We start from the raw sequence: 25,027 nt of genomic DNA on the forward strand, positions 1-25,027 counted from the left end.
GAAAATCGCGATAACAATATCTCCTGAGGCCGTTGTATACACAGACTTCAAGTATGGTCTGAAGGTTTTACGTCACTGTTTACTCTCGTGGGAGCTAAAGGCAGGATGATCACAAAAGAGACAGGAGCACAACACAAGATCTCCTGCATTCTTTTCTATGCGATGAAGGAAGAAAGTAAGTCGACTTCATTCCACTCTTTACGGCCATTCATTTACATGTTGCTTTGCTGCCCCTGTCTGAAAGGTCTGTACGAGATGTGACAAATAATGGTCAATGTATGGAGAATCCAAAGATGTGTCCCTTTCATAACGAAGTTCAGCGCTACTTGCACTAATTCAGCCCTTTGGCCGTTGCAATAGCGCGAATCAGATCTCGTTGACAGATATCAACCAATTAACTTTTTACTTCTGTGATCAATGTTTCAATTCTACATCATTCTGATATAATTTGCGAAACAAGGCTTTCTATGCTTCAGCACAGCCGTTAGGAGGCCATCTCGGCATTGAGCATTTTGATACCAGGGCCACTTCATGGACTTAATTATTTAGCGTAGTACCAAAGAGTAGCTTCGAGAGGAGGTGTTGCTTCAAATGTAATGCACTTGAGCTTGTGATATTACATTGCAAGTACCCGGATTTTCGTCATCTCATGATTCGTGCTTAATTTGGTCATCGGGTCCAACCAGGAAGACACATAATATTTCCACCAAAAGCAATTAGAGATATGCGAGGAGGCAGTCTTTGTCAAGTTCTATGCTCTGATACCTGTGACGATACATTGGTATCTTTTTCGCTGTCACGAACTATCCATCAAATAGAACTGGGATGATGCCGAATATTTCCAAAAATATCAAGCTGGGGTAATACAATACTGCATGATGATCGATACGGAGTAGTTCCTGAGACCAGAGAAAGCGGGAGGAACCATGTTCTTATGTGTTTCGTAAGACCTCGGGATGAACCTTTGATTTGTTGTCAGACAAAGATGCCTTAAATGCAACCTCCACGTACCTCAGAAAGAGAGGAGGCAATTCAGAACAAGTGGTTAAGAATTAGTGGATGGCTTGCTGGTGGGTCTGTTTTAGCGTGGCAGTATCACAATAAAAATTCTGAATGTGATATACATACTAGTACCATACTAGTAAGTAGATATATGAAATGGTATCCAAAGATTCCTAAACACACGGAAAAAGTTGGAGAAACCCTTGTAGTATCCGGGAAAGCAGAGGCTGGTACTCATACTTACTAAGGGCCAAAACAACTGTTGTTTTCCATACATACTATTGAAAGATAAAAAAGTAAAGACAGTACAATTCACTTCCGGCATGTCTCATTAGGATGTAAAAGAGGAGCGCCTGAAATAGCGGTGAAGCGGCAAGGCCCTCATACAGTCAAGCAACCTTCAATATCCCAATATTTCTATGGTTGATATGCTTATCAGATCCATGGCTTTATGTTTTGCTTTTTGTAAGCTTACACTTGCCTGCACAGGGTTTAAGTTAAATTTGAAGATCAGTGTGGGGGCTTGGCGTCCCACCGTCATTACAGACATTCCCTGTGAAAGAAGTATATCTTCAATGGTTTCACATAGTTGTGGTTGACTCGTTAGTGCTACACGTCGTATTGAATATCCAGCTGATACGTGTCCGACATACCCGATGCTATGCAATGCGCTCTTGACTGGTCAGTGACATCACATAATCTAGTACCTCGTGTATATCAAACTTGGAATAAATTATCTCAACTCCCTTAAACCATCCCAGTTATCAAATCCCAGTACAAATCAACTCATCAAGCTTTCAATCATGACTACCCAACGCCGCAATCAAATCCTCTTGAGCACTCCTCGCACGGCCTCCAATCTCTTGATTACAATCCTCAATCTCGAAAATCAACCAAACATCTACACAACCGAGGCATCCAAACACGGCTATTTCTTCCTCGAGAGCCACCACACCCGAGACTATCTCTTCGCCGCCGATTCGCCACATATGAAAGATTGGACGCAAGAAGATAGAAAGAAATCTCTTGCAGCCCATCAATCCTGCTTCGAAACTCTGCGTGATCATGCTATTGCCGCGGAATCGGAAGGGAAATTCGCTTATGTTAAAGAACATGCGTCTTGGCTCATAAATCCTGTTGCACTGACGAAATTCATTTACGATGATGAAGTTGGGGAAGAGGGATGGACTGTGAAAGCTTATGACAGTCAAACACGTTCCATCGGCAATGACACGCTTCTACCAGATGAATTCTTGAAGGAATGGATGCCAACATTTTTAATTCGCCATCCTGCATTGGTTATCCCTTCATTACTCAGAGCTCGTCATGATGTGGAAGGATTAGAATTTGCGAAAAGGGAGTGGAAATTTCGGAAATTGCAAATGACTATGAAATGGTCGAGGGATTTGTACGATTGGTATTGTTCTCAAGGTACTGAGGAGCCAATCGTTTTGGATGCTGATGATATCATGACGAATCGTGACATCATGGTTAAATATGCAAAAATGATAGGAGCAGATCCTACGAGATTGAAGTTTTCGTGGGACATGGAGTCGACCGAGCAAGACTGGGGAGAATTAGCGGCTGTTTGGAAAAGAATGAGATCTACGTTGCAATCTTCTTCTGGGATTTTGGAAGGAAAAACTTCGTCTGGGCTAGTTGTTGAAAAAGAGGTGGAGAAGTGGAAAGAAGAATTTGGAAGTGAGATTGCGGGGAATTTGGAGACTTGGGTAAAAGATGCCATGCCGCATTATGAACATATGAGAGCCAAGCGGCTTACTTAAAGTATACAGAATTGTCTCTTTCACGCGTATGCATAGCACCTGTTTGGTACAACGGCGAAGTCTATAACTGGGGAAAGGCACCATGCATTGGAGCTGTCATTGGTGTGCAAGAACTCATTGAATAATTAATATATTTCTCCTTTCTACCTTCAGCCTGATATCTTCTTGGTTATGTACATATGCAGCTTTTTGAAAAACGCTACAAGCAGGGGAACCTGGAACATCTGAACAATATGTGGAAGCTATTTCTAAGGAATTTGACCATTAAAGTGCCTTTTGAAGCAAGTTGTCAAATATTGCATGTACACTGTATGATAGGGGCCATGAAGCCACTTACGGCACTGATGCCACATACGAAATGCTTATACCCCCCTTTTAGCGAAGGTCGAAATCAATCCGGATGCCATACTTATTGCCTTTATGCTCGACGATGAGCGATCAATGGGCACGCTCCGCGGGTGAGTTATGAGTGTGAATAAATGTGGCATCTTTAAGCTGATATTTCAGTCCTGTGCATGGTATTCATATTCTGATTAAAGATTTAGTATGTTCTCTTTCTCAGTTCGAAGGACCTGGCAACATAAGCCCTTTCTTCATCTCAAACGCACCAAATTTCTTCAAATCCGTTTTCCGCTTTTCATCGTGTGATTTATACACTGTTTCAGCTAACAGCAGTATTCAAAGATCGCCACAAACGATAACATGAACAATACTGCTGGATCCTACGCACTAATTGGGGCCAAAGTGCCTGCAGATTCAACCATCGCGAGGAAACTTCGAGAAGCTGGAGCCATTATCCTAGGAAAGACAAATCCCAGTCAATGGGGTCATTTCAGATCATTCAATATTAGTAACGGCTGGTCAGCTCGTGGTGGACAAACTTATGGTCCATATTATCCCCGGCAAGATCCCTCTGGTAGCTCGAGTGGTAGCGCGGTGGCAGCGACGTAAGTGATACTTCTAGAGATAAGCAAAAGCTGATCTTTCAAGACTGGGATTAGCAACGGTTTGCTTGGGCGCGGAAACTAGTGGTTCAATCATAGCACCTTCTCATTACAACAACATCGTTGGCATGAAGCCAAGTGTGTGCAATTCTGATCATAGTTTTGACTTTTTACTGAACTGTCACAGCTGTACCGTATGGAGCCGATAGGGATTTTGTCAATGCGTGCAATTTTTCGGCTCTCAAAGGTGCTCGATTGGGCATTCCTCGAGATGTGATTTCACTCATGTCAAATAACCGTACGGGATCAATGCTTGAGGCTTTCAATAAATCTTTGGCGATTCTACGATCAGCTGGCGCTATTATTCTCGAGGACACCGATTTTCCAGCTGCACAAGAATCCATCGATAATGGTTTACTAACCGTTCAAATTGTAGAAGCGGATTTTGTTGTGGCCGTGGAGAAATATCTAAATACACTAGTGTACAATCCTCACAACATAACAGACTTAGCCGATCTACGCGAGTGGACTCAATTTAGCCCAATAGAGGACTATCCAAAAAAACCTACGGATGTTTGGGATGCCGCACTACAGAACTGGAATAACACCGATTATGAATTTTGGCGTGCTTACCAACGGGCCCTATACTGGGGCAATCAAGGAGGCTTATTGGGGGTAATCGACCGATACAAACTCGACGCTGTTATTTTACCGTCTTTGTTCTCTTGGAGCTGGGCTGCTGTTGTTGGCGCGCCTGTTATCTCGATTCCGATGGGAGCAATGCCGTCGGATCAGCCTATGGTATCTGATGCTGATGGATCAGTATCTGCGGGACCTAATATTCCGTAAGTTATTTGATTTGTGGGGCGCAATCAATTATTGACGACAGATCTAGATTCGGCTTCAGTTTCTTGGTAGCAAGATTTACGGATACAAAACTCATTGGGTTAGCATATGCCTTTGAGCAAAAAACAATGAAAAGGAGAACGGTACATCCGTATATTAAGCCGGGAACCGATCTTTTAGATGTGGTTGGGATGCATGGCAGTTAGAGACAATTCTAGTAAAGGCTCTTGTAATCAATTCTGAGCAGGGCGATTGAATTCCGGACACTGTAACATTACGCTCGTTGCCAAAATCACCTGTCAATTATCCATACACGGCTTCCATAGATGTATATGCGAGTGAAACAGAACTATACTTGCTCGTGGACCTTTCAGTCCTTCAATAATTTCTCAAATCCTCGATATCCCTTACTTTAATTCTCATTTACAGCGGTGATTTGGACCAGCTCTCAGATCTTTGGCCGGATTTGTACGTGAACCATATAGGAACTTTCAATGTCCGATCTCTTGGGTCGTTAGATCAGGTACGGAATCCTAGTCCACGCTCGAGTCTCTACTGATAATCTACAGCTGTAATGATGATGAAACAGTCCGACTTTACTGTTATTGCGTATAGTTGCTGCAATATTGAGAAAATACTGAGAATCTGTGCTAGCCATCTCCGTATATTCCAAGTCTCGGTCGTCCAGATTGTCTTGAACGATCCAGAAATAGTCAATCCAAACGTAATATATTCCCAAATTCAAGGTAAATATCACAGCATCTTAGACCATCTGTGGTGAAGAAACGACAGTAACTTCTCGTTTCATAACCTTGAAGTTCGTCTTGGTTGTTGTGATTGACATGTATTCCCCCCAATAATGGCTCAAAGTCATGTACTTCGTTTGGCTGCTCCGGGAAATTCTAGTAAAAGTGAGGTCGATCCGGCCAACGTCAATCAATCACAACTCCGGAACTGAATGTGAGGACGATTGAGCATGGGTTCACATCCGTTAAGTACTGCACTGATAAGATTGTCGCCATTGAAAAAACACACCAGACGTTCCTGGGGTGCTGGCCGTTGTTAAATTTATTCATGAGCATTTGATACATTCTGTTTTAGGGCGAATCTTATCGTCGGGAAGACTATTGCGGCTATCCTTCTCGTCACATTCATCAATCGACTTCCAGCTGGAAGTACAGCAGTAAGTATCATGTACGCTCATTCTTGAACCTTCATTGAAGTGATGATATAGATTCATCTGAATGACAAGGAAAGATGAAATCATGGAAGCAAACTGGTATAGTAAGCGGTGCTATACCGGGGCTTAGCGGGATGCTTTGTTAGCATAATTCCTTGTACAGTAAAATACAATGAAGTGTTTGTCTGTTTCCTCGAAATTGAAAGCATTAGACACTTCTTTTTACTGGTATATATACAGAACGATTCTTTGAGAACAGGAAACTCGTCCGGCGTTTATGTATCTCACGTGAAAAATCATGTGCCGGAGGGAGGTCAACGGGCGTTGGAGTCATCTCACGCAGAACTTTTGTTTGGAGTCAGCGTCAAGCGCGCGATTTTAGGTATCAGATACCTATTAAAATGCATCAAAGAAAAGCCGTTTCAAGCCCTTCTAGATAAAAACCCTTTACAATTCGTATTATATAAACTTTCGAAATAAGTAGTCCACATACTGGAAAAGAAGTCCTTAATTATTACCCAAACTATCCCCAGTAACTCCCACACCTTCTCTTCCAACCTTCTCCCAAAATCTCCTCAGCCCCAAAACCTTCGCCCTTGCCGGAATTTCCCTACGTTCAATCTTCTTACCCCACGTCCCTCTCCCTGCAGCGCCCTCACCCCTATCCACATCCCTCCCAGCAAACCTCCTAACTAACCACCTTACTTCCACCTTCCCTTCCCTCGTCCCTTCGATCTCTCTCTCTTTTTCTCCCACCCTTCCCCTCCATCCCTCCACCCACGCCCTCAGTCCATCTTTAACTCTTTCCCTCTCCACCTTTCTCTTGATCCCCACTAGCCCCGGTGCTACTTTTCCTTTCCCGTATCCATAGCATTCTTTGGGCAACACATTTTTCTCCACTAACGTCTCGATCGAAGGTCTTTGCCCGAGTTGTCTATTCAATTTTATTTTGATAAGATTCCTCCCCAGACTTCGGGCAGCAAGTGAAGTCCGGGTAATGTATATTCGTTGACTCATGAGATCTGTAAGAGGAGCTCGATGGGACAGACGTCGGGATAGGGCGTTGGACGCATCATGAAGACGCTGTGCATGGAGGAGGGGATCGAGCGAAAGAGTTCGGAGGTGATGAGATAGCTGGGGGCACACTTATTAATTATGGTTCACGGCGTCATGAGGAATGATAGTTTGAGGGGCTTGGAACAATTGGATAAATATTACAACTTACTCGTGAAGCAATCAACAAGTCATTGACGTCTAGATATGATAAGATTTCGAGAATCAACTCGTCGGGAAACTGCGATAAGCTGACCTTCCCGATATCGTTATCGCTTTTGATCTCGTATCGCAGCGCATTTTCTTTTGCGGTAGCTCTTTCATCATTCTGCGAAGCTAACTCCATGATATTGTGAATGAAACAATATATCCAGCTGCTGATTTGTGATTAATTGATAAGAAAATGAATCGAATGAATGTCGATTTTAGTGGGATTCCGTCGTCGTCAGGAAATAGCGGGGGTCCATCAAGCTGCTGCAGATGCAGTCACGGTTCGGCGGCATCTGAGACATTCCGAGACAAAAGAATGAACGTTTCTGATAAACAAACAAGCGCAATTTCACTTGATTGACGACAACTTTCTTTTTTGCTTGTAAAGATGCTCGTAAGTTAAAAGAAATGATGAGATATCTTCTTTGTTGAAATCTTCACATCGAAAGTTTCTTACCAAGTTGAGCTTGAAAATGGGGAGGGGGTTTTGTTCGAGTTTCCGAGCTTTCTTGCTCAAGCCCCTTCATTTGCCTCCGCTTAAGCACATCTGCGTGCTGTGAGGACTAATAATTGATGAAAGAAAGTAGGTAACAAAATTCTATTTTGAGGTCAAAATATATTGTCATTCTCTGCCCCCCTCATGCATTCAATAATACGATACATATGTAAAGATGATCACCTCAAAAATGTAACCTCTCCTTGAATCATGCTACCCTTCCTCTTTTCTCGAATTGCTATTGATGTCAACCTTTACTCGAGCGACAGCGAACGATCATCACCACCACTCGTCATCGCCCATCACACCCATGTTCAACACGCAAATTTATTCCTGAGACCCCAACACGACCTTTTATTTTCACACTACACGTCTCTCAGCCTCTCATCTCCCAAAAATCAACACCTCCGGCAACACCAAAAAGCAAAAATCAACCACATGATAACCCCCCTTCGCGTCCCACAAACCGACCTTTCTCGCTCTTAGAGCCGCAACCATCTTCCTTCCACCTTCTATCCCCACATATAGCATATCAGGTAAGGCGCAACTTATCGGTAACTAACAACCCTACAAACTAGACCGACCTGCCGACCCGCCAACGCACCTTCAACACCAGCAAACCACAACCAACCAGCTCCTCTTCACCAGCCCTGCTTACAAGATTAATAGACTATCCCCAAATCAACTCTATCTCCGATCATCTATCGTGCCCCGTGCGTGAAAATCATGGGTTGTTAGGTACAAAGTAGGTACCATGTTCTACTACAAAACGTGTATATCATATCCCCATACATACTGTTCATGTAAGGTGGAGGCGTGTACATGCTGTCAAGCTACTATACGTAGGTACGGTACATCATACTCGTGTCATTATGGGGCATGTATCTCAAATGACAGGGCAATCCACTTATCTAACCCAAAATCTTTTGTGTCGTTGAGGTCATCGCGAACTTCAATAAAATCTAGTATGCATAGTACAATGATCAATAGATCGATCAGAGAATAAGGCGTTCTTGTGATGATAGTGACCCGAGTACAATACAGTGCATTACAGTACAATCAATTTTCAATCGCTCATTCAATCTGTCATGTAATCATCGATCTTATTTGCGATTTTTGTCCTAACCCACCCAGCTCAAAATTTCAATCTGAACCTACCCAACAACTTCTCCGTCATCCCAAAAATGCCCAACACTTTGGAAGCGACCTCTCACCTCGCTATTCATGCAATCAACCTTCTCTCTCTCTCTCCTTTCTCCGTCCAATACAAACACACAACATCAATCAATCAATCAATCAATCAATCAATCATTGTAAGGCGACAAGTCAAGATCTTTTAAACTTTCCAAGGCCCGACCACAAGGTCTGGTCTCGACCCCATCCATCACGGTACCACCACCACTCCCTCGCCCAACCAAAATCTCCGTAGCCCACATACTTGCCACCGGCTCCGTACCGGCCCGAGTTTAGCATCGCAGCTTATGTTTGCAAAACTATCCATTCCTTAAGATCAACCGGTGCTTGCTAACTCCTAACTAAACTTTTCACGCCTCATATTTATCTCTCCTAGACCGTATTGTAGACCCAAAATTCTCCCGCATTTACATACATGTTTGATATACTTTTCATCGTAACAACTCGATCCGAGGTCTTGTATACCAAGACGCAGGAATACATGTGCATCTATCCAGTGTCCATCTACCCACCTCTCTATCTGAATCTTACCAATTTTTTGCGAGTCAGTCATACAGAAATCGTTGACCAAGCAAATCACGCCGATGCAAACGCACTGTAACTCCATTTTGGCAAATGTAAGGTGTCCATAATTCACTCACCTATCTATCCATAGGCTACTTGATCAATTGGTCCATCCATCGGTCAAGGACATCATGCCCGAACATCCAAGATCCGCACACTTACATTATACGTGTGTTGAATATATTACGGTTATCAGAAGGTGGTGTGGTAGTGCATGCATAGAATGCCCGTCCGTTACGATGTCGTGATTCTAGCTTTCCATTACTTCGTACATCAAATGTGAAGATCAAAAGAAGGCAGACTTGACCCGACATGTAGCGACCCCAAAGATGACCAACATATGCAGTGTAGCTTGCTGCACACGTTGAGTGAATGACACCCTCTCTCATGTTATTTCTTTGCTAGTATCTATTTCTGTTTTCACATACACACCTCTACACATTCTTCACTCTGAATCTCAGCTCGTAAACTTGGTCCACCATGTCATGACAGATATACAGGTCGCGTAAGAGGCTGACTCAACTATTGATTCGAGAAGCAAGCCAGCATCCATTCGCACGTTGCAACTTATCTGACCACCTTCAAAGAAAATACTACTTGCAATCAAGTAAGCACTATCACACATCATACATTCGCTGCTTAATTAACTAGCTTGTTAATTGACCTATAGAATTTGGGTTTCTAAAGTCTTCCATACAGAACCCCTCATAGCCAATAATTCAGGAACCGCCTCTCCCGCGAAGCTCCATCCAATCAAATTCTTCAATTCACCTCATGCCCAGCTTTTCCCGGTATAAAATACCAATTGACTTCACTGGAGCTCTCATACGTAAGCCAATTGGTCGGTTTGATTCGTCCCTTACTGTAATTCCGCATCACCAATTCAACACATGATTCATTTCAGTCCCGAAAGTAAGGTCAGTAGTGTTCGCGCTTTTATCGTCGCGCGCCAAATTTTGTGACCTTCGAAGAGTTAGAGATATCTGCTTTATGTCGGAACTGGAATGTTTTTGATGCTGATTTCCGTTCTATTGATGTTTATTGTTTTCTTGGGGGCGCAGAACTCTAAATTTCTCGCTTGTGGGTCCATTGAGGGGCCGTTGTTATTGTTAACTTTATCGTCCGTGAGGAAAGGGGGCCAAGAAAGGAGAAGCTTCAATAGACGTGAACACCGATACAAGCTAATTCTTTCGCCATCAACAACATAACTCATACTTTGGATCATCTCATCATGCATAATTACACTGAGCGGGCTTTCAATGATCCTAGAATCTGCTTGATTTCATCACTCTAGACGAGTTCAGCTGGCTTTTAACTCCCAACCCCTCGTTTTCATCTGATCGGTGTGCCAGGAATGGATAAGATACATTCAAATATAATAATCCTCAAATAGAATCTGCCTCACTGGAATGCCTTTCCCTCTTACCGTCCCCAGATAGAGAGATGAAATTGCTCATCAATAGAAAACTTCCTGATATCATATGACAATGACACATAAGATTGGCATAACACCATATGAACGTCGAGATACAGAATCCCTGACCCACGCAAGTACAACGTAAAGTAAGGCAAATTGAAAAAAAACGGCCACTTAGCTTTCATCCTATGTTTGTGATGTTTGTGTATCTGGCTTAACTAAGGACTGGCTGACGCCTGCCATGCAAACACGACAGAAGTACTAGATATCTTTCGCCCCCCAAGATGCACATCGGATCTATAGAATCACATAACGTTGGTGTGATGACTTCATTGCATTAGTATTTGCCACCGTTACAACGAACAATTGCGCTGAATTGCCTTGTCCTTGACGCCCCATAATATCGTCTTTCACAATTTGAATGCTGACCATACTGATATGGTCCATCAAAAAGTTAAGAAAGCAAGAAAGATGATTATCATCTGCATCATCGGGTCTTTCCTCGAATGACCATTAGGGGCAATCTGAAGGATTTACGGCGAATCACCACTTCCCTTGGGAGGGACAAAGTGAGTTTAAAAACCGGAAGCGATTGAAAAGTGAGGCCGCATATTCCAGCTAGAATATGACAGAATTATTCTCCGGCGGAAAAATGCGAGAGAAAACAAAGAAGGTGGTGTGTAACCTTGAGAAAATGCTGATTGCAGCCCGACAAAGCCGTAGTTTGAGAACCTCAATAATGTAATCTAGTTGCAACTTGCTCGGCCAAACCTAGGTCGCCACGTCAGTGACCATCCGAAGCCCTTCATTGGGACCATTTCTCTCCAAGCTAGGTGCGTAGTGCATCGTGTTAACCAACAGCTTAGCGAAAACATTGTAGGTGTGAGATGCGCCGTGAGTGGCGAGAATTTGTGACATCTTCTAGCTAAGCAGATCGGGGAATGCTGGTTTGCAAACGCATTGTATGGATGATCTTTTGCTTCAAGGCTCCGTTTGTATCTGACAACACATTGATTTCTGACCACCTTGATCTCGGCAAGACGGAACGGACTCTCAAGTCAATATGCATATCGAGGCCGTCTTCTGCACAATCTGCGGCCGTGTAAATGTTGCAGAAAATAGAACAAGCATTCCAGGTGGCTTGCGATCACCAGACTGTAAAAATATGTCCTGTTATCAAACACCCCTTTCAGGCAAATATGGCTCGATGCGAATCCGGCCAGAAAGCAGGGAGTTATCAACATGTGACAATATTTCAAAGCGAGATATGCTGAATTAAACGTCTCGATATCAAGGATATAGATTAGAGAAAGAACGAGAAGAAAAGATAATAGCCAATGGCAGTCTACTACCACAGCCAGTTCATAAAAATGATGATGATCGACCGACCGTCGTTTGTGATTAGACTCCGGTTGGTTTGGAATAAGAAGCAACCGGCAATTGTGTGATAGGTTTGGGTCGATATCTCTCCACAAAGAAGGTTGTTACGGTCCGTCCTTGGGTCTAGCGGGTCTCTCGTTGCAAGCAGAGAACGGATGATCCAGTAATCAGGAAGAAGATTTGTGGCAATCAGTAAAACCAAGGAAATGACGGGATAGGAAATTCATAACGTGATTCCCATAGCGTAAACTTCTACACTCAGCAGGGGGGGCACACGATGTTGCAACGGACTGTGATTACCGATGCAGCAATTTTAACATGATGAAGTGATCACCCTGTCGAGACGAGAGAGGTAACTGAACGCGAGGGAACTTGAACCAAACATCGACAGAGGGGATGAATACGATAGGTGCCAGTTCTTCTGGCGATTGAGCCAAGGATGTGATTAGTTGCATGTATGTCTTGGTGAGAAAGGCACACAGATATGCACTTCGTTTGTTGGCTCGAATGGAAGCGTGGAAAACTCGAGGGGGCTAGTAGACAAACACGCTGCAAGGCTGGGAGGATTGTGACGGCGTGGTTGTTCGGACCATAAACAATGCTGTCCAGATCGTGTATAAATACTCCTCTTGATTTCCCCAAAGGTCGAATAACCACCACCATCATCAACATCCTTCAAAGCATCTCAACAAAAGATCTCTCAACTCTTTCTTGATCTCAAATTGTCATCGCCATCCAGTACAACAACCTCACTCGAGACATCATCAGACGTCGTCTTTGATCTCAAACATTCTATCGATAACATATCCGTACTTCGACCAGTAAGTTTGAGCCATGAAGCCTTGTCGCGTTTCATATGGAGTGTTGTAGAGAAGTAAGACTAATATGAATGGTTACACATAGCTCCCATCAACATGTGTTTTTTCGATCAGTGCCAATTCGTCTGTGGTGACTACAAGTGGGGCCACTTTCGACAACATTGTGCCAAAGAATACCGTACAGGTGAGACCTGCGGCATGAAATTGGTCATGACCACATACCAGAGTCATGAGAAGTGCAAGATTTGCACGAAGATCGAAACAAAATGGGGCCGTATCCAGAAGGAGCAGGAGCGTGTACTTCGATGGAAGAAGGAAAACGGAAAGAGTCGCCAACACTCAATCGAGGCGTCAGAGGAGAAGATCCGGGACCTGCAACAAGAGGTCAATAATCTCGAATGGCAACGCTCGCAGAATGCTTTAGCTTTGTGAAAGGTAAGAGACCAATCGCTTGTCCGAGTGATAATATTTGATGTTAATTCCTTTCTCAGTGAAACTTTCCACACAACACGATAGTACAGAACTAGCGAACTATTTTGTCGCGTTTCGAACTTTTTTCATAGGGTTGTCTTTCTTTTGATGGAGTGAAATGATGGAACGGGAAAGAGTAGTTTTTCATTTAAGGATGTATTGGAAATGATTGGTTTCTGGAGACAGATGAAGGAATTGTTTTGGAATTAGATAGTCTCACGACTTAACGATGAAACGATCATTTGAACAAGTTCCTTGAATTTGCCAATAAATTGCCAATGACTTGTGGATATGGCTGTATTCTGTTAATCGAGCCGACAATTTGGTCAAATGTTGAGGGGGCCATTTGATGTTGACCGGGCGCTTAGATGAAGAAATTGGGCGGCTCGGGAAATTAGTACATGCGAGCTAAATGCAAGCTTCCTTGAACTTTCGGGAAATTGAGGCACCATCCGAAATCATAAAAGGCGATCATATCAAAAGACTTGTCGGAGAATTTGGCTGTCGATGATGATCAATATCCTTACGATAATGAAGAAATCCCACTTGAATGTTCCTTCTTGTGGGTCGCGATCTATATATGTACGCAGCGAAGTCTCGTTCTGTAGGTATGTGTTGTGATGCTGTGTAAAACTTTTCCTATTGCAATTAGCCTAATGTGCATTGTCAACCATACACACCTGATCGGCAAATTATCGTCACTGAACAGTTTTCTTCATGAAGAGGTTGAAATAAAGATACGGATAACAAATATATATATGGTAAGAAGAAAGGAAAGAAGTCGAGAAACGCTTTCCAAAAGAATAAAAATCTTCAACAGGATCCTCCCTTCCCTTTATGAATTTCAGACTGAATGAACTTGATTGTAGTAGTAAATTGTAACGTGGCTAATCCTCAATGGATATCTGTGCAGCCTGACTGCAGAGCATGGGAAAGAGACGTGATAGGCTCTGATTCATGATCAAGTAACCAGTAGGCAGGCGCTTTTGACAAAGGAAATGCTTGAATGATACAACGCATAGTCAAATTACGCTTAGCTGGTCCAGTCAGAAGTCGATTCCCAATACTTCTCCTGGGAAATTGCGGCAGCATGATGGGCCGTGGTATGAGGATATTGTAACGACCTTCCCAACTCCAATACGCCGTGGAACACAAAGATGCCCGTATAAGTTCGAATCCATGTTCTACTCCATGGCCGACTCTGCATCTGCAAACCCTCCTAATAATGGTCCTACGTCTTCTGATTTGACCGGCTTGTACTTCTTCATTTCCTCCACATCTTCATCGTCCGATGCCCAACCATCGGAAATTGGGTGGGTACTTTCGACGGGGGTTTGTTTTGTATTGCTCGATCCGTCCTGTGATGGCATCTTGGCTAGAACTTCCTGATACCGCAATAGTCTTGCGTCTTGACCATTATACATAGTGACGGGTGCTCGAGGGACATTTTGAGGGACCATGGCGAAGATATCAACGAGATGACTGGCACAAAAGTTAGCTGGAAAATTCATCAATGCGATCGATTAGTTGGTTCCACGATGTGCAGTTTATTGATTGAGGGGTATCGATGTGGAAGAAACGTTTGGAGCATACGTACTTGGACGTTTGCGCTACGACCCTTTGCAAGGCCTCTGTCTCCCTTTGAACTTCTTGTGGATCTGCTTGAATGGCATTTGAATCTTGGTTCCCGAAACTGCCGTAATGATGAGAATGTGCATCGTTTTCGAATAATAGCCTTTGGTCTTCACCCTATTTGCAAAGTCGTCAGCGACTGCTTTATTTTGTGTATAACAGGGGAAATCAAACCTCGTCCGACGAATCCCGATTACGTTCCAGCCCAAGACAAGAAGAACAATTACCCATTGTTTCTACCCTCTCTATTTCTCTATCTTCTGTCCTGTCTATCTTCCAACGACTCAGGGATAAATTGATCCCATACACAACACCAACTGTACTACCTACAATCAACCATCGACAGACGAATTTTAGGGATCAAAACTCTGGAAGATCGCTAATATCCAGTTACGCGACGAATGTACTGGATTTGGATTGTCTTTGCGAAAGCAAGGTGATGTTGATAAAATTATTCAAAGAAAGCATTTCTTAACTTTTTGGAGGGAAAGGATGTTTCGATAAGAAAGTTGATTATGATGGAGATCCAACCTCCCGGCTAAATTACGGTTAGACATTCTTAGTGATTGGGTAGCCTTCAAGGTACTAGTGAGTAAGCTGACTGAGCAACTAAAAATATCTAATCGTCACTCCCCTTTATTGTCACTACAAACAAACTTCACATTACATATTGTTAAACTCACTTCCAAAGCCACACCTTTCTCATTCCAACTATTGGGTACTGATATAATATATACGGCAATCGATGTTCAAAGTTCAATAACGACGCTCCGCTCGACCACTGCCGTGGGAGGCTTTTTCGCTTCGCTCTGGGAGAGCAATTCTTTCTATCTTCACTACTTCTATGTATTTACATAGTAAAGTTAGATAGTAGCCCCCTTCGTTTCTTTGACCAACCTAACAGGAGCGAAGCGAAAAGACCTCCACGGTGGTGATTCGGCGGAGTATCACCAATCCGTCTTCCTTGGCCCAACTTTCCTTCCCTGTCCCCGTTCAATATGTTGAGCCGATTTACAGGTATTCGACTCATCATCCCTTTATTAGACTGATTTTATATCCTCCCATCATGGAATCCCCCCCTACTCCCTTTTCCCTGGGAACAACTTCATGTTCTCCCACCGGGAACATAGGATTATCTATGGTCTCAACAATATCGGAACCTCTCAAAGTATTCTCTGGTTTCTTGAATATTCTATCGCCTCATCAAAACCTTGCAGCTCTGTATACTCGCTGATCTAGAATTTGATTGCTGGCAAATTTCTTTCACACAACAAAACCCAGTATGTTCGGGAATTCGACTACAACCCCTGTAATCATCCATTGCTGCAACAACACTGGGGAAAAAAATGAAATTCTTGGAAATTTCCTTGCTCTGCTTCTGCTGTTCTCTGATAGATTTGATGCGTTTGTTACTTGAAGAGATCTCATCCCTTGCTTGGTGACAAACTCACCTTGCAAAACCCCCTTCATGAACGTATAGACCTTACCTGAATGTACCGGATATTTCTATCTATCCAGTTGTACAATAATATTCTCCCTTATTTTCAGTTTTTCGAGTACCTGCAAGGCGATACAATATATTGATCGAAAATTACTTTCTTGTGTCTCCAATGTCTTAACACATCACCCTTGGTGTTTTGTGATATTTTATAAGAGAGTACTTTCTTTTTTCTGAATACTTTCATCGGCAAGGTCATCTCATCATCACATTCATTCATTGATTTATTCCTTTCGATTACGACGGTCTTCATTCTTTCGTCCGTTGTTCTCATTGCTTGAAATCGATATCTTTTACGTACCAACACTATCTTATAACATTCTACATTGTTAACATGTTTCGAAGTCGAAACGTGGCTGCTTTAGCAGTGCTCGCACTATCCGGATCGTCGCTAAGTAAGCCAGTTGCAGGCGGATCATGGGTTGGTGAGACTTGTATCTGTCCACCTTCTGATTGTCCACCAGTTGTCACCTCCTACACCACCATCACGACTACTCCTGTTCAAACTGTCACTATCACAAAAACTATCAGTCATGAAGTAACCCCTCCAGCAAACACAACTGCCAATCCAAGCACGGGCCCACCAGGGGTACTATCTTCACCGATTGCCATTTATACCCCTTCCACTACTGCCCCACTCGAAACCACCGTCAAGACGACTACAATATCTGGCTCTGAGATACTTATCACCAGTACTATCACACCCAGTCAACCTCCACCGCAGAGTACTATACCTTGCGAAACGATCACTCAAACTATCACAACTTCAGGAACTGTCGTTGTCATAACCACCACTTTCACACCTAGTCAGCCTCCTGCCCAGACTGTCACATCAGTAGTTGGAACTCCAATAATTACTACTGGTATTTAATTTTCTTGATCCTTAACACCCATTTCATCACAAGATCTAACCAGTCCAATTCTAGTACCTGGATCTACCATCATGACCACTATACCTGGCACGATCATCACTTCAAGCATTTCTGGATCAGTCATTGTTATCACGAAGACTATCCCACAAACTACTGAAACCACTGTCATTCCTTGCGATTCGACCTTCACGGTAACTCAGACAGGAACAGTGGTCAAAACAACTCGTCCTGTCTCTACAATCATCTTCACAGAATCTGGACACATTGTAACGTCCACGTATTTACCATCAACCTTATACGTGACGTATACATCTAATATCTACACCACTGTTATAACAGCTACAACGATCACGAAAACTATTTCGGCAAGCACGCTAACGATCACTAAGACTGGTGAAACCGTTCAAACCACTCTTCCCGGTTCTACCTTCGTCACCACAATTCCCGGATCTGTCATAACTTCAACCGTCACGCCTATTCCAGCCACTACAGCCCCGCCCTCGTCAACATGTCAATATGACCCATGCCTCAAACAAATGCTGGAATCCTCAGCCGTTACTTCATTCTGCGCTACCTACACAGCAAGTGTTCACATGATTCCAATTTCCCTCCCAGCCTGCGTCTCTGAATGTGACACTGCACCAGGTGCTCTCTCATCTGCTTGCTCATGTCTAGTCGGCCAATATACCCCTCCTCCAGCTGTGACTTCCACCCCTGTCACCATTATAACTGCCTCAACGATTTTTGACCCATCGTTTACACCCACGGCTTCCTCGAAGCCTCCATGCAAACACTGTACGGAGGTTCTTACCATTCCCCAACCCTCTATAACCCCATCAAATGGCATCTGTTCAACTGATCTAATTTTCTCTACAATAACTACAACTACTACAATCATCCAAATCCTTACAACGACAAGTAGTATTCCAATCTCACCGCCAACGGCTCATATTTCTAGCTCTCCAGGTCCTTCGAATGGTACGGCCTCAACGACAACGCTTTCTTCTGCCAGTTCTTCCACTGTTTTACTCTCGTCGTCTATCGTTCTATCGACATTGATTGCTCCCTCTTCTTCTGCGCAGAGCACTACCACATCATCGTCTTCCTCCAGGGTCGCATTGTGGTAGACCCAAAGTCTATCGACCAAACAGTTAACCAAACAACGAGATATAAGCACGAGGAGGGCTGCAATAAGGAAACAAATCATTGTTTAGACCAAGTTTGATATAGTATACTGTTCCGAAATCGTCTCTTTCTTTATTTTTATCTTATAAAGTTGTATTTGTTTTAATTTTAATCTGGTATTGTCAGGTGTGAAATGGTGGGAATCGTGTGTTATGATTATGGTGGGAACTGACATAGATAAATATGATTAGATTAATTTGATAATTGTTTTCTCTTGAATTAAATTTTCCTGATTCAATGTTGGTTTATCTCGATGTTTATTTTGAGGCTGGAAAATCCTTCTTCTCATGTTTCCAGTCTGTGATATTGTCCAAAATCATCCTTCTCTTGAAGACACAGCATCGTGGAAGGCTTTCCCAAAATGAACCGCATACCTAGGAAACGTTTCGAGCAATGTTCTATTTTATAATGAACTAGGACGAGATGGCTACTATTCTCTGGATTATATATAGCTGAGATGATTCTATTAAGAGCGGACAACAGAGTGCTCAGAATACCGGCTTGGTTGAGGTGTTTCCAGGATATCATCTAATTTGATCGGCTTAAAGAATGAAATTTCTCAGAGTTGGCTCTCAAATCATTCTTTGCGCGATTGCTTGACTGTTTTGGGGGCTGCTTTGAAAATATCAAGACCCTTCAACTATTAGCAAAGTTTGTATGAAAATTAGGTTGGATTGTGATTGTTGGTATAGGCCTGATTTAAGAATTTACAGGGGTGCACACAGTCTGGCCATCCACTCAGTAGCCCATAACGGGCTTTGGAACATAAGCCTCCTCCAAATATTTGCTTTCCTGCTCGGTAAGTTGAACACTTAAAGCCTTCACAATATCATCCACCTGCTGTTTGTTGTACAATCCACAGACAGGCGCCATTCCTCCCTTTGATAAAATCCAAGCAATCGCAATGATGGCCATGCTGATACCCCTCTTACCAGCCAATTCTTCCACCCTTCGTACAATTTCTTGATCGGCCTCAAGACGCTTGCCACGGAAGAGTAACTTCAAGAAGACATCACTCTTCTCACGTTCATCAGTGCGATCTTCCCAGGAGTGGGCGAGCACGCCGGCGGCGAGCGGCGACCAAGGAAAAAGGCCAATATTAGCTGCTTTGCAATATGCGTTCATCTCGCGCTCCTCTTTGCGGTAGAGCAGATTGTAGAAGCCTTGCATTGAGATGAACTTATGCCAGTTGTGTTTTTCGGATACATTTTGCGCCATTTGGAACTCCCAGGCTGCCATCTACAATAATAACATTAGTCAAATCCGTTTTAGTGATCCGGAGACTTAGAGAAGGCTCACAGAGCTACCACCTATATATCTAGCTTTGGCACTCTCGATGATGTCATTGAAGGCATTCATGGTTTCTTCGAGTGACACTTCGCGGTCAAGACAGTGAGTTTGGATAATATCAATATAAGTACCTAGGCGGGCAATGCTGGCATCCACAGCGTCGAAGATGTGCTTTCTTGATAGTCCGACTTGATTCACTTGAACATGATTATTTCTCCCTTAGCCAGCGGCGTCAGCAGCTCCTCTCGCAGGGTCGACAAAATGGAACACCTTGGTCATGATGACAACTTTGTTGCGAGGGATTTTATACTCTTTTAAGAAGGCACCGAGAATTTCCTCTGAGCGTTCATTGGAATACACATCGGCGACATCGAATGTGTTGATACCAGAATCATATGCATGCTTGAGAATAGGGAATGCCTCTTCTTGGGTCAGGACCCAGGGTTGCCAGTTCTTGTCACCATAGGTCATACAGCCAACTATGGTCTTGGAGACTTTTAGACCGGAGCTTCCAACTCTGTAAGAGATGTTAGCTTCTGTCTGAGCATTGATTCGGTGTGTAATAAGCTCGAGCATACCTCATGTATTGCATTTTGTTAGACATAACTGATACTGCTGAAGTGGCAAGAAAGAGATGATATTATGGTCAATGGAAGTGTGATGAAATAACGGGTTTGAACTTCATTCTATTTACCTTGTGTGCTATTAACACTTTATATATTGAGAGACGATAAGGTAGAGTACAACTTCAGATTTTGTCAGCCACTTGATCCACTTTACCATATCTGCATTAGCTGCTGAGCGCAGGGTAAGATCGCCATATATTACAATCTTCCTGTTCAGGGCAAAGAAAATCAAATGATTCAAGATATAGACCTTCCGAAGAGAAGATGCTCGATTAGGAAATTTTATCGTAAGCAACGTGCATCAGTAGCTAGACCCTAAATTAGTTTACTCCTAGTTACTCGAGCGATTCCACAGAACTAAAAATGATCCGAAAAACCTTGATAGAATGGCTTAAGCACTTTACCACTTTTTCTAGCTCCACCAAGCATAAAAATGGGTCTCACTTACTTCGTCTTGAAGGTGTTATGGCTCCCTTCAGTATCTCCGCCGATATGTCCGGGCAGAGAAGAGCTTCACTGGTCCAGGTACAATGCCTTGCAAATAAGTTAAATCAATGTTACTTGCTTAAATTCAAGGTGATTTACATCGGCCAACACCATTTTTCTTTCTGTTCACCTCTGTAACAGGTATTCAAGTTTCCCTTCTTTCATTTCAAAATCATCGCGTTCAGAATGTCAAACAGGTACGCTGCGGCTCACGAGAAACTCCTCGGCCCGGGAGATCAGCGTCCAACAGCGTTACAAGTTGTCAAAGATGAGGAGCTTGAGGGAAAGCTCAAGAATAAAGTTGTACTTATTACTGGGTGCTCTGCGGGTCTGAGTGTAGAGACTGCGCGCGCAATGTTTGCAACAGGTGCTACTATTTTTCTCACAGCTCGGAACACTGACAAAGCACGAGCAGCCCTTGGTGAAGTTGCTGAATCACCACATGTACACCTCTTAGAGATGGACCAGACTTCGCTCAAAAGTGTACGAGCATGTGCTGCGAGTTTCCTCGAACAGAGTGAAACATTGAACATCGTGATCAACAACGCTGGCATCATGGCTGTACCTGAGACTACGAAAGAAGATGGCTTCAAATCGCAATTTCAGACTAATCACCTGTCTCACTTTCTCCTCTTCTATCTTCTCAAACCTACACTCCTCGCCTCGGCAAATCCCAAATTCGCTTCGCGAGTCATCAATCTCTCCTCTTTCGGTCACCGTCGCGGAGAGCCGGATCTTGATAATATCAACCTCACTCGGTGCTACGATAAGTGGAGAGCATATGGAAGCAGCAAAACATGCAACATCTGGATGGCCGATGAGGTTGAACAGCGATACGGCTCAAAGCATCTGCGTGCCTTCTCCTTATACCCAGGTGGTATTGTTACACCACTATGGGATTTCATAAACGCTGAAGACATTGCGGACCTAAGAAGTCAGGGGGTATTTGATGAAAGTCTTAAATTGCCCGAGCAGGGTGCTGCCACAACAGTATGGGGGGCAATCGCCAAGTGCTTGGAAGGAGATGGTGGAAAGTATTTGGATGATGTGCAGATTCCGGGCCCATGGACTTCAGATCAATTATTTGCACTACCTGGTTGGGCTCCTCATGCTCATGATAAGGCAAGAGAGGGAAAACTCTGGAAGTTGTCATTAGACATGGCTGAATTGAAAGACACTGATCTCTGAACCTATGATTTTATATATGGACAGTATGATGTTTTCTTTGGGATTAGTCACTGTTATCGCTACTCATATATTTCACCGTACAACAGATGAACACTGTTCTATAATACTTTGCCGGATTTTTTGTCTCCAATGAGGCGACCTATACCTCTCAGACTTACTAATCCAATGCTTTCGATCAAAATCTTACTGTCTGGTATATCATCTCAAAGTATAGTTTACAACTTAATCAAAAACATCAAATTGCAGATACATCAATTTAGAGATATAGATCGCTTACGACCCCGCTGCTATTATTGTTCGCCAACTGGCTCTCATCTAAGTTTCATTAGCATCGGAACGTAGACTATATTTAATACTATAGCTTTATTATATATATATATATAATCTGTAGAAAATCTAGAAGCGGATTTTGATCAAGCAAATTTGGAAGATTACTACCATCATTTAGCAGCAATCAGTGTCTGTAAAGGCGAGATTAGTTGACCTCGTGAAGTAGTATCTATGGTAAGCTAATTCAATTTTTATCGAATACACTTAGAGTGAATTCTGTTTAGCAGGATAACCGATCATAGGAGAGTATTTTGCATACATAAGAAAGCCCTTAATTGAAGTGCAAGCTTTTACATGCCTACTGAAAATATAAAACGAGTAAACAAGTTTATCCTGGTCAACTTGGAACCCTAAAACCAATTACCAGATAGTTTCTCAACACATGCTTTACTGCCATGTCCTAATATAACATCAACTCGAAGGTGTAGAGATGAGAAAAAGCACAGTATGGATCATGACAATGTCAAGTCTTTCAACTGACCGAAGAAATTTAATATTCGCACCGCAATGTATTTACGTCTGAATTCGCAATTAAACATTTCATTCATATATTCTTGTTTATATAGCGCTATGCTTCTAATGTCCGACCATAGACTGCGCGGCGGCAGAATATCTGTTACCTTGTGGCTTGGCGTCATCCACAATCTTGCGCATTTCTTGCAACTCTTCCTTCGTCAAATCAATATTCCGTGAGGCAAAGTTGGCCTCAAGTCGCTCTGGCTTGGTTGTTCCTGGAATAGCAATCATACCCTGAGCAGCAACCCACGCGAGAGCAATCTGGGTGATTGTACACCCCCTTCGAGTCGCGAGTTTCTTGATTTCCTCCACAATAGCCTTGTTCTTGTAGAAATTTTCCTCTTGGAATTTAGGGCCTAGATGAGATTACGTGTCAGTAAAGACCGGGGGGATTATAGTGAATAGTGAATATAGTCAAGGAGAGACATACTAGTTCGACGAAAATCGCCCGCAGGGAAATCATCGGGAGTTTTGAATGGAAAGTCGTCTACGAGCCATCCGTGACCTAGTGGGCTGTAGGCAACGTAGGCAATCTCTAGCTCTTTTGCAGTTTCTATCAATCCATCTGTCTCGTGAATAGTCTCAAAAGCAGAATACTCCGCCTGGAGAGCATCAATCTTTGCAACTACAAATGTAAGCAGGAATCGACAATTTCAAATGGGAGCTTACTTGAATTTGCTTTGCGCAAAGTGGCAGCAGAACATTCAGAAAGGCCGATAAACTTTGTCTTTCCTGCTTTACGAATCTTGTCGAGAGCTGAGATGGACTCTTCTAAGGGAGTGTCTTTAAAAACAAAGTCAGCAGACTGGACACGATGTTAAGTTGGGACAACCTACTAGGATCAATACGATGCAGATAGTAGAGGTCTGGTGTGAAGCCGAGTCTCTCAATGGTGCCCTCGATATACTCCTTAATATGGGAAGCAGAATTAGTGACTCCTCCGAGTCCACCACCATTGTTCCCAATACAATCAAATCCACATTTTGATGCAACTACAAATTAATATAGTCAGTGTTGGTTCTCCCATGGCGATGGATTGTAACGTACTGAAGACTTTATCACGGACGTTGTGCTTTCTAATGAAATCTCCGAGCAGTTTCTCGTTAATACCCGCTGCGTAAACAACCTGCATTCTCATTCAGCAGTCTTCCGACGCATATGCAGATATATCTCAAACTTACAGCAGTATCCCAGAATGTACATCCCAGTTCAATGGCCTTAAGAAGGACTGGCTCAGCTTCCTCCAAGCTGAGATTACTTCCCAAACCAAAGCTTAATCCCATAGCACCGAAGCCTGGATTAGCGACCTGGATGTCGCCGAAGGGAATTGTTTTGACCATATTGAGTTTTAGTGGGGGGTTTTCTGATTGTCTGTTTAGTTGTTTGTTTAATTGCCTGTTGTGCACTTTTCAGAATCATACAAAGTTATACATGTATATATACTGTAGAATAAGGAAGTGAGAGAGCCAGGTGAGATCTCAAGGACGGACTTTATGGAGATAACATCGGAGTCGATTGAGACATTCTACTTGATTCTTAAGTCAGTGTTGTCCCGCTCGCTTCACTTTCTAACATCGGCTATCAATAAAGCAGCATTGGTTACATTTTGTATTGTGTTTCGGCCGAAAGAGGCTTGTGGAGATTCGTAAAACCCTAAATAGCTTACGTAAACCACCTTATGTCAACATGCAGTATGGCGTGCCGTGGTTTATCAGTGGGTCGGTGGGGCCGTTTTTCAATCTCAAGCCTCCTGCTTCAACGACTTCGAACAACGGTTTCTCATATAAGGCAGATGTCGGCGCACTAAAGAAAACCCACACTACGTGTTGACATGAGGTATCTAACGAGAAGCTGAAAAGGTAGACAATCAGACTCGACGCAACAGGTATAGGTATCAAAGATTAATTGATCCCTAACAAGACCTATCAATGATTTGAAGCTATAGCACGTAACGAAAGACTGATCATCATGTGGGAATGGATCAAACTGACACAAGCATAATGGATTTCAGAGTGTTTAATTCTTCTGAATGTTGACATTGTAGA

General features: G+C 43.1%; 9 protein-coding genes across 9 annotated transcripts; 4 read left to right on the plus strand and 5 right to left on the minus strand.

The window, feature by feature from the left end:
• Positions 1-1,805: 1,805 nt before the first annotated feature.
• On the plus strand, positions 1,806-4,782 carry Bfra_008083 (uncharacterized protein; the record flags this gene model as incomplete). Its single annotated transcript, XM_037338448.1, has 8 exons — positions 1,806-2,732; positions 2,789-2,888; positions 3,166-3,244; positions 3,294-3,330; positions 3,471-3,733; positions 3,777-3,868; positions 3,918-4,575; positions 4,626-4,782. The coding sequence occupies 8 exons, from the start codon at positions 1,806-1,808 to the stop codon at positions 4,780-4,782; spliced, it is 2,313 nt and encodes a 770-aa protein (XP_037190511.1).
• A 1,481-nt stretch (positions 4,783-6,263) lies between these two features.
• On the minus strand, positions 6,264-7,155 carry Bfra_008084 (uncharacterized protein; the record flags this gene model as incomplete). The annotated part of the gene is made up of 2 exons (XM_037338449.1): positions 6,264-6,890; positions 6,982-7,155. The coding sequence occupies 2 exons, from the start codon at positions 7,153-7,155 to the stop codon at positions 6,264-6,266; spliced, it is 801 nt and encodes a 266-aa protein (XP_037190512.1).
• A 4,598-nt stretch (positions 7,156-11,753) lies between these two features.
• Bfra_008085 (uncharacterized protein) lies at positions 11,754-13,320 on the plus strand (the record flags this gene model as incomplete). Its single annotated transcript, XM_037338450.1, has 3 exons — positions 11,754-11,934; positions 12,752-12,891; positions 13,003-13,320. 3 exons carry the CDS (start codon positions 11,754-11,756, stop codon positions 13,318-13,320), a joined length of 639 nt encoding a protein of 212 aa, XP_037190513.1.
• A 1,223-nt stretch (positions 13,321-14,543) lies between these two features.
• Positions 14,544-15,222, minus strand: Bfra_008086 (uncharacterized protein; the record flags this gene model as incomplete). Its single annotated transcript, XM_037338451.1, has 3 exons — positions 14,544-14,841; positions 14,957-15,108; positions 15,166-15,222. 3 exons carry the CDS (start codon positions 15,220-15,222, stop codon positions 14,544-14,546), a joined length of 507 nt encoding a protein of 168 aa, XP_037190514.1.
• A 1,601-nt stretch (positions 15,223-16,823) lies between these two features.
• Positions 16,824-18,488, plus strand: Bfra_008087 (uncharacterized protein; the record flags this gene model as incomplete). Its single annotated transcript, XM_037338452.1, has 2 exons — positions 16,824-17,352; positions 17,416-18,488. 2 exons carry the CDS (start codon positions 16,824-16,826, stop codon positions 18,486-18,488), a joined length of 1,602 nt encoding a protein of 533 aa, XP_037190515.1.
• A 796-nt stretch (positions 18,489-19,284) lies between these two features.
• Bfra_008088 (putative aldo-keto reductase protein) lies at positions 19,285-20,042 on the minus strand (the record flags this gene model as incomplete). The annotated part of the gene is made up of 3 exons (XM_037338453.1): positions 19,285-19,785; positions 19,846-20,011; positions 20,035-20,042. The coding sequence occupies 3 exons, from the start codon at positions 20,040-20,042 to the stop codon at positions 19,285-19,287; spliced, it is 675 nt and encodes a 224-aa protein (XP_037190516.1).
• Positions 20,043-20,055: 13 nt separating this feature from the next.
• On the minus strand, positions 20,056-20,440 carry Bfra_008089 (putative aldo-keto reductase protein; the record flags this gene model as incomplete). Its single annotated transcript, XM_037338454.1, has 2 exons — positions 20,056-20,353; positions 20,415-20,440. 2 exons carry the CDS (start codon positions 20,438-20,440, stop codon positions 20,056-20,058), a joined length of 324 nt encoding a protein of 107 aa, XP_037190517.1.
• A 694-nt stretch (positions 20,441-21,134) lies between these two features.
• On the plus strand, positions 21,135-22,136 carry Bfra_008090 (putative short-chain dehydrogenase protein; the record flags this gene model as incomplete). Its single annotated transcript, XM_037338455.1, has 1 exon — positions 21,135-22,136. One exon carries the CDS (start codon positions 21,135-21,137, stop codon positions 22,134-22,136), a length of 1,002 nt encoding a protein of 333 aa, XP_037190518.1.
• Positions 22,137-23,042: 906 nt separating this feature from the next.
• Bfra_008091 (putative aldo-keto reductase protein) lies at positions 23,043-24,322 on the minus strand (the record flags this gene model as incomplete). The annotated part of the gene is made up of 6 exons (XM_037338456.1): positions 23,043-23,338; positions 23,413-23,607; positions 23,652-23,765; positions 23,819-23,974; positions 24,030-24,108; positions 24,164-24,322. The coding sequence occupies 6 exons, from the start codon at positions 24,320-24,322 to the stop codon at positions 23,043-23,045; spliced, it is 999 nt and encodes a 332-aa protein (XP_037190519.1).
• Between the last annotated feature and the right edge of the window lie 705 nt (positions 24,323-25,027).

This window comes from Botrytis fragariae (genome assembly GCF_013461495.1).
Source record: "Botrytis fragariae strain BVB16 chromosome Unknown tig00000112, whole genome shotgun sequence".
NCBI classification, from domain to species: Eukaryota; Fungi; Ascomycota; class Leotiomycetes; order Helotiales; family Sclerotiniaceae; genus Botrytis; species Botrytis fragariae.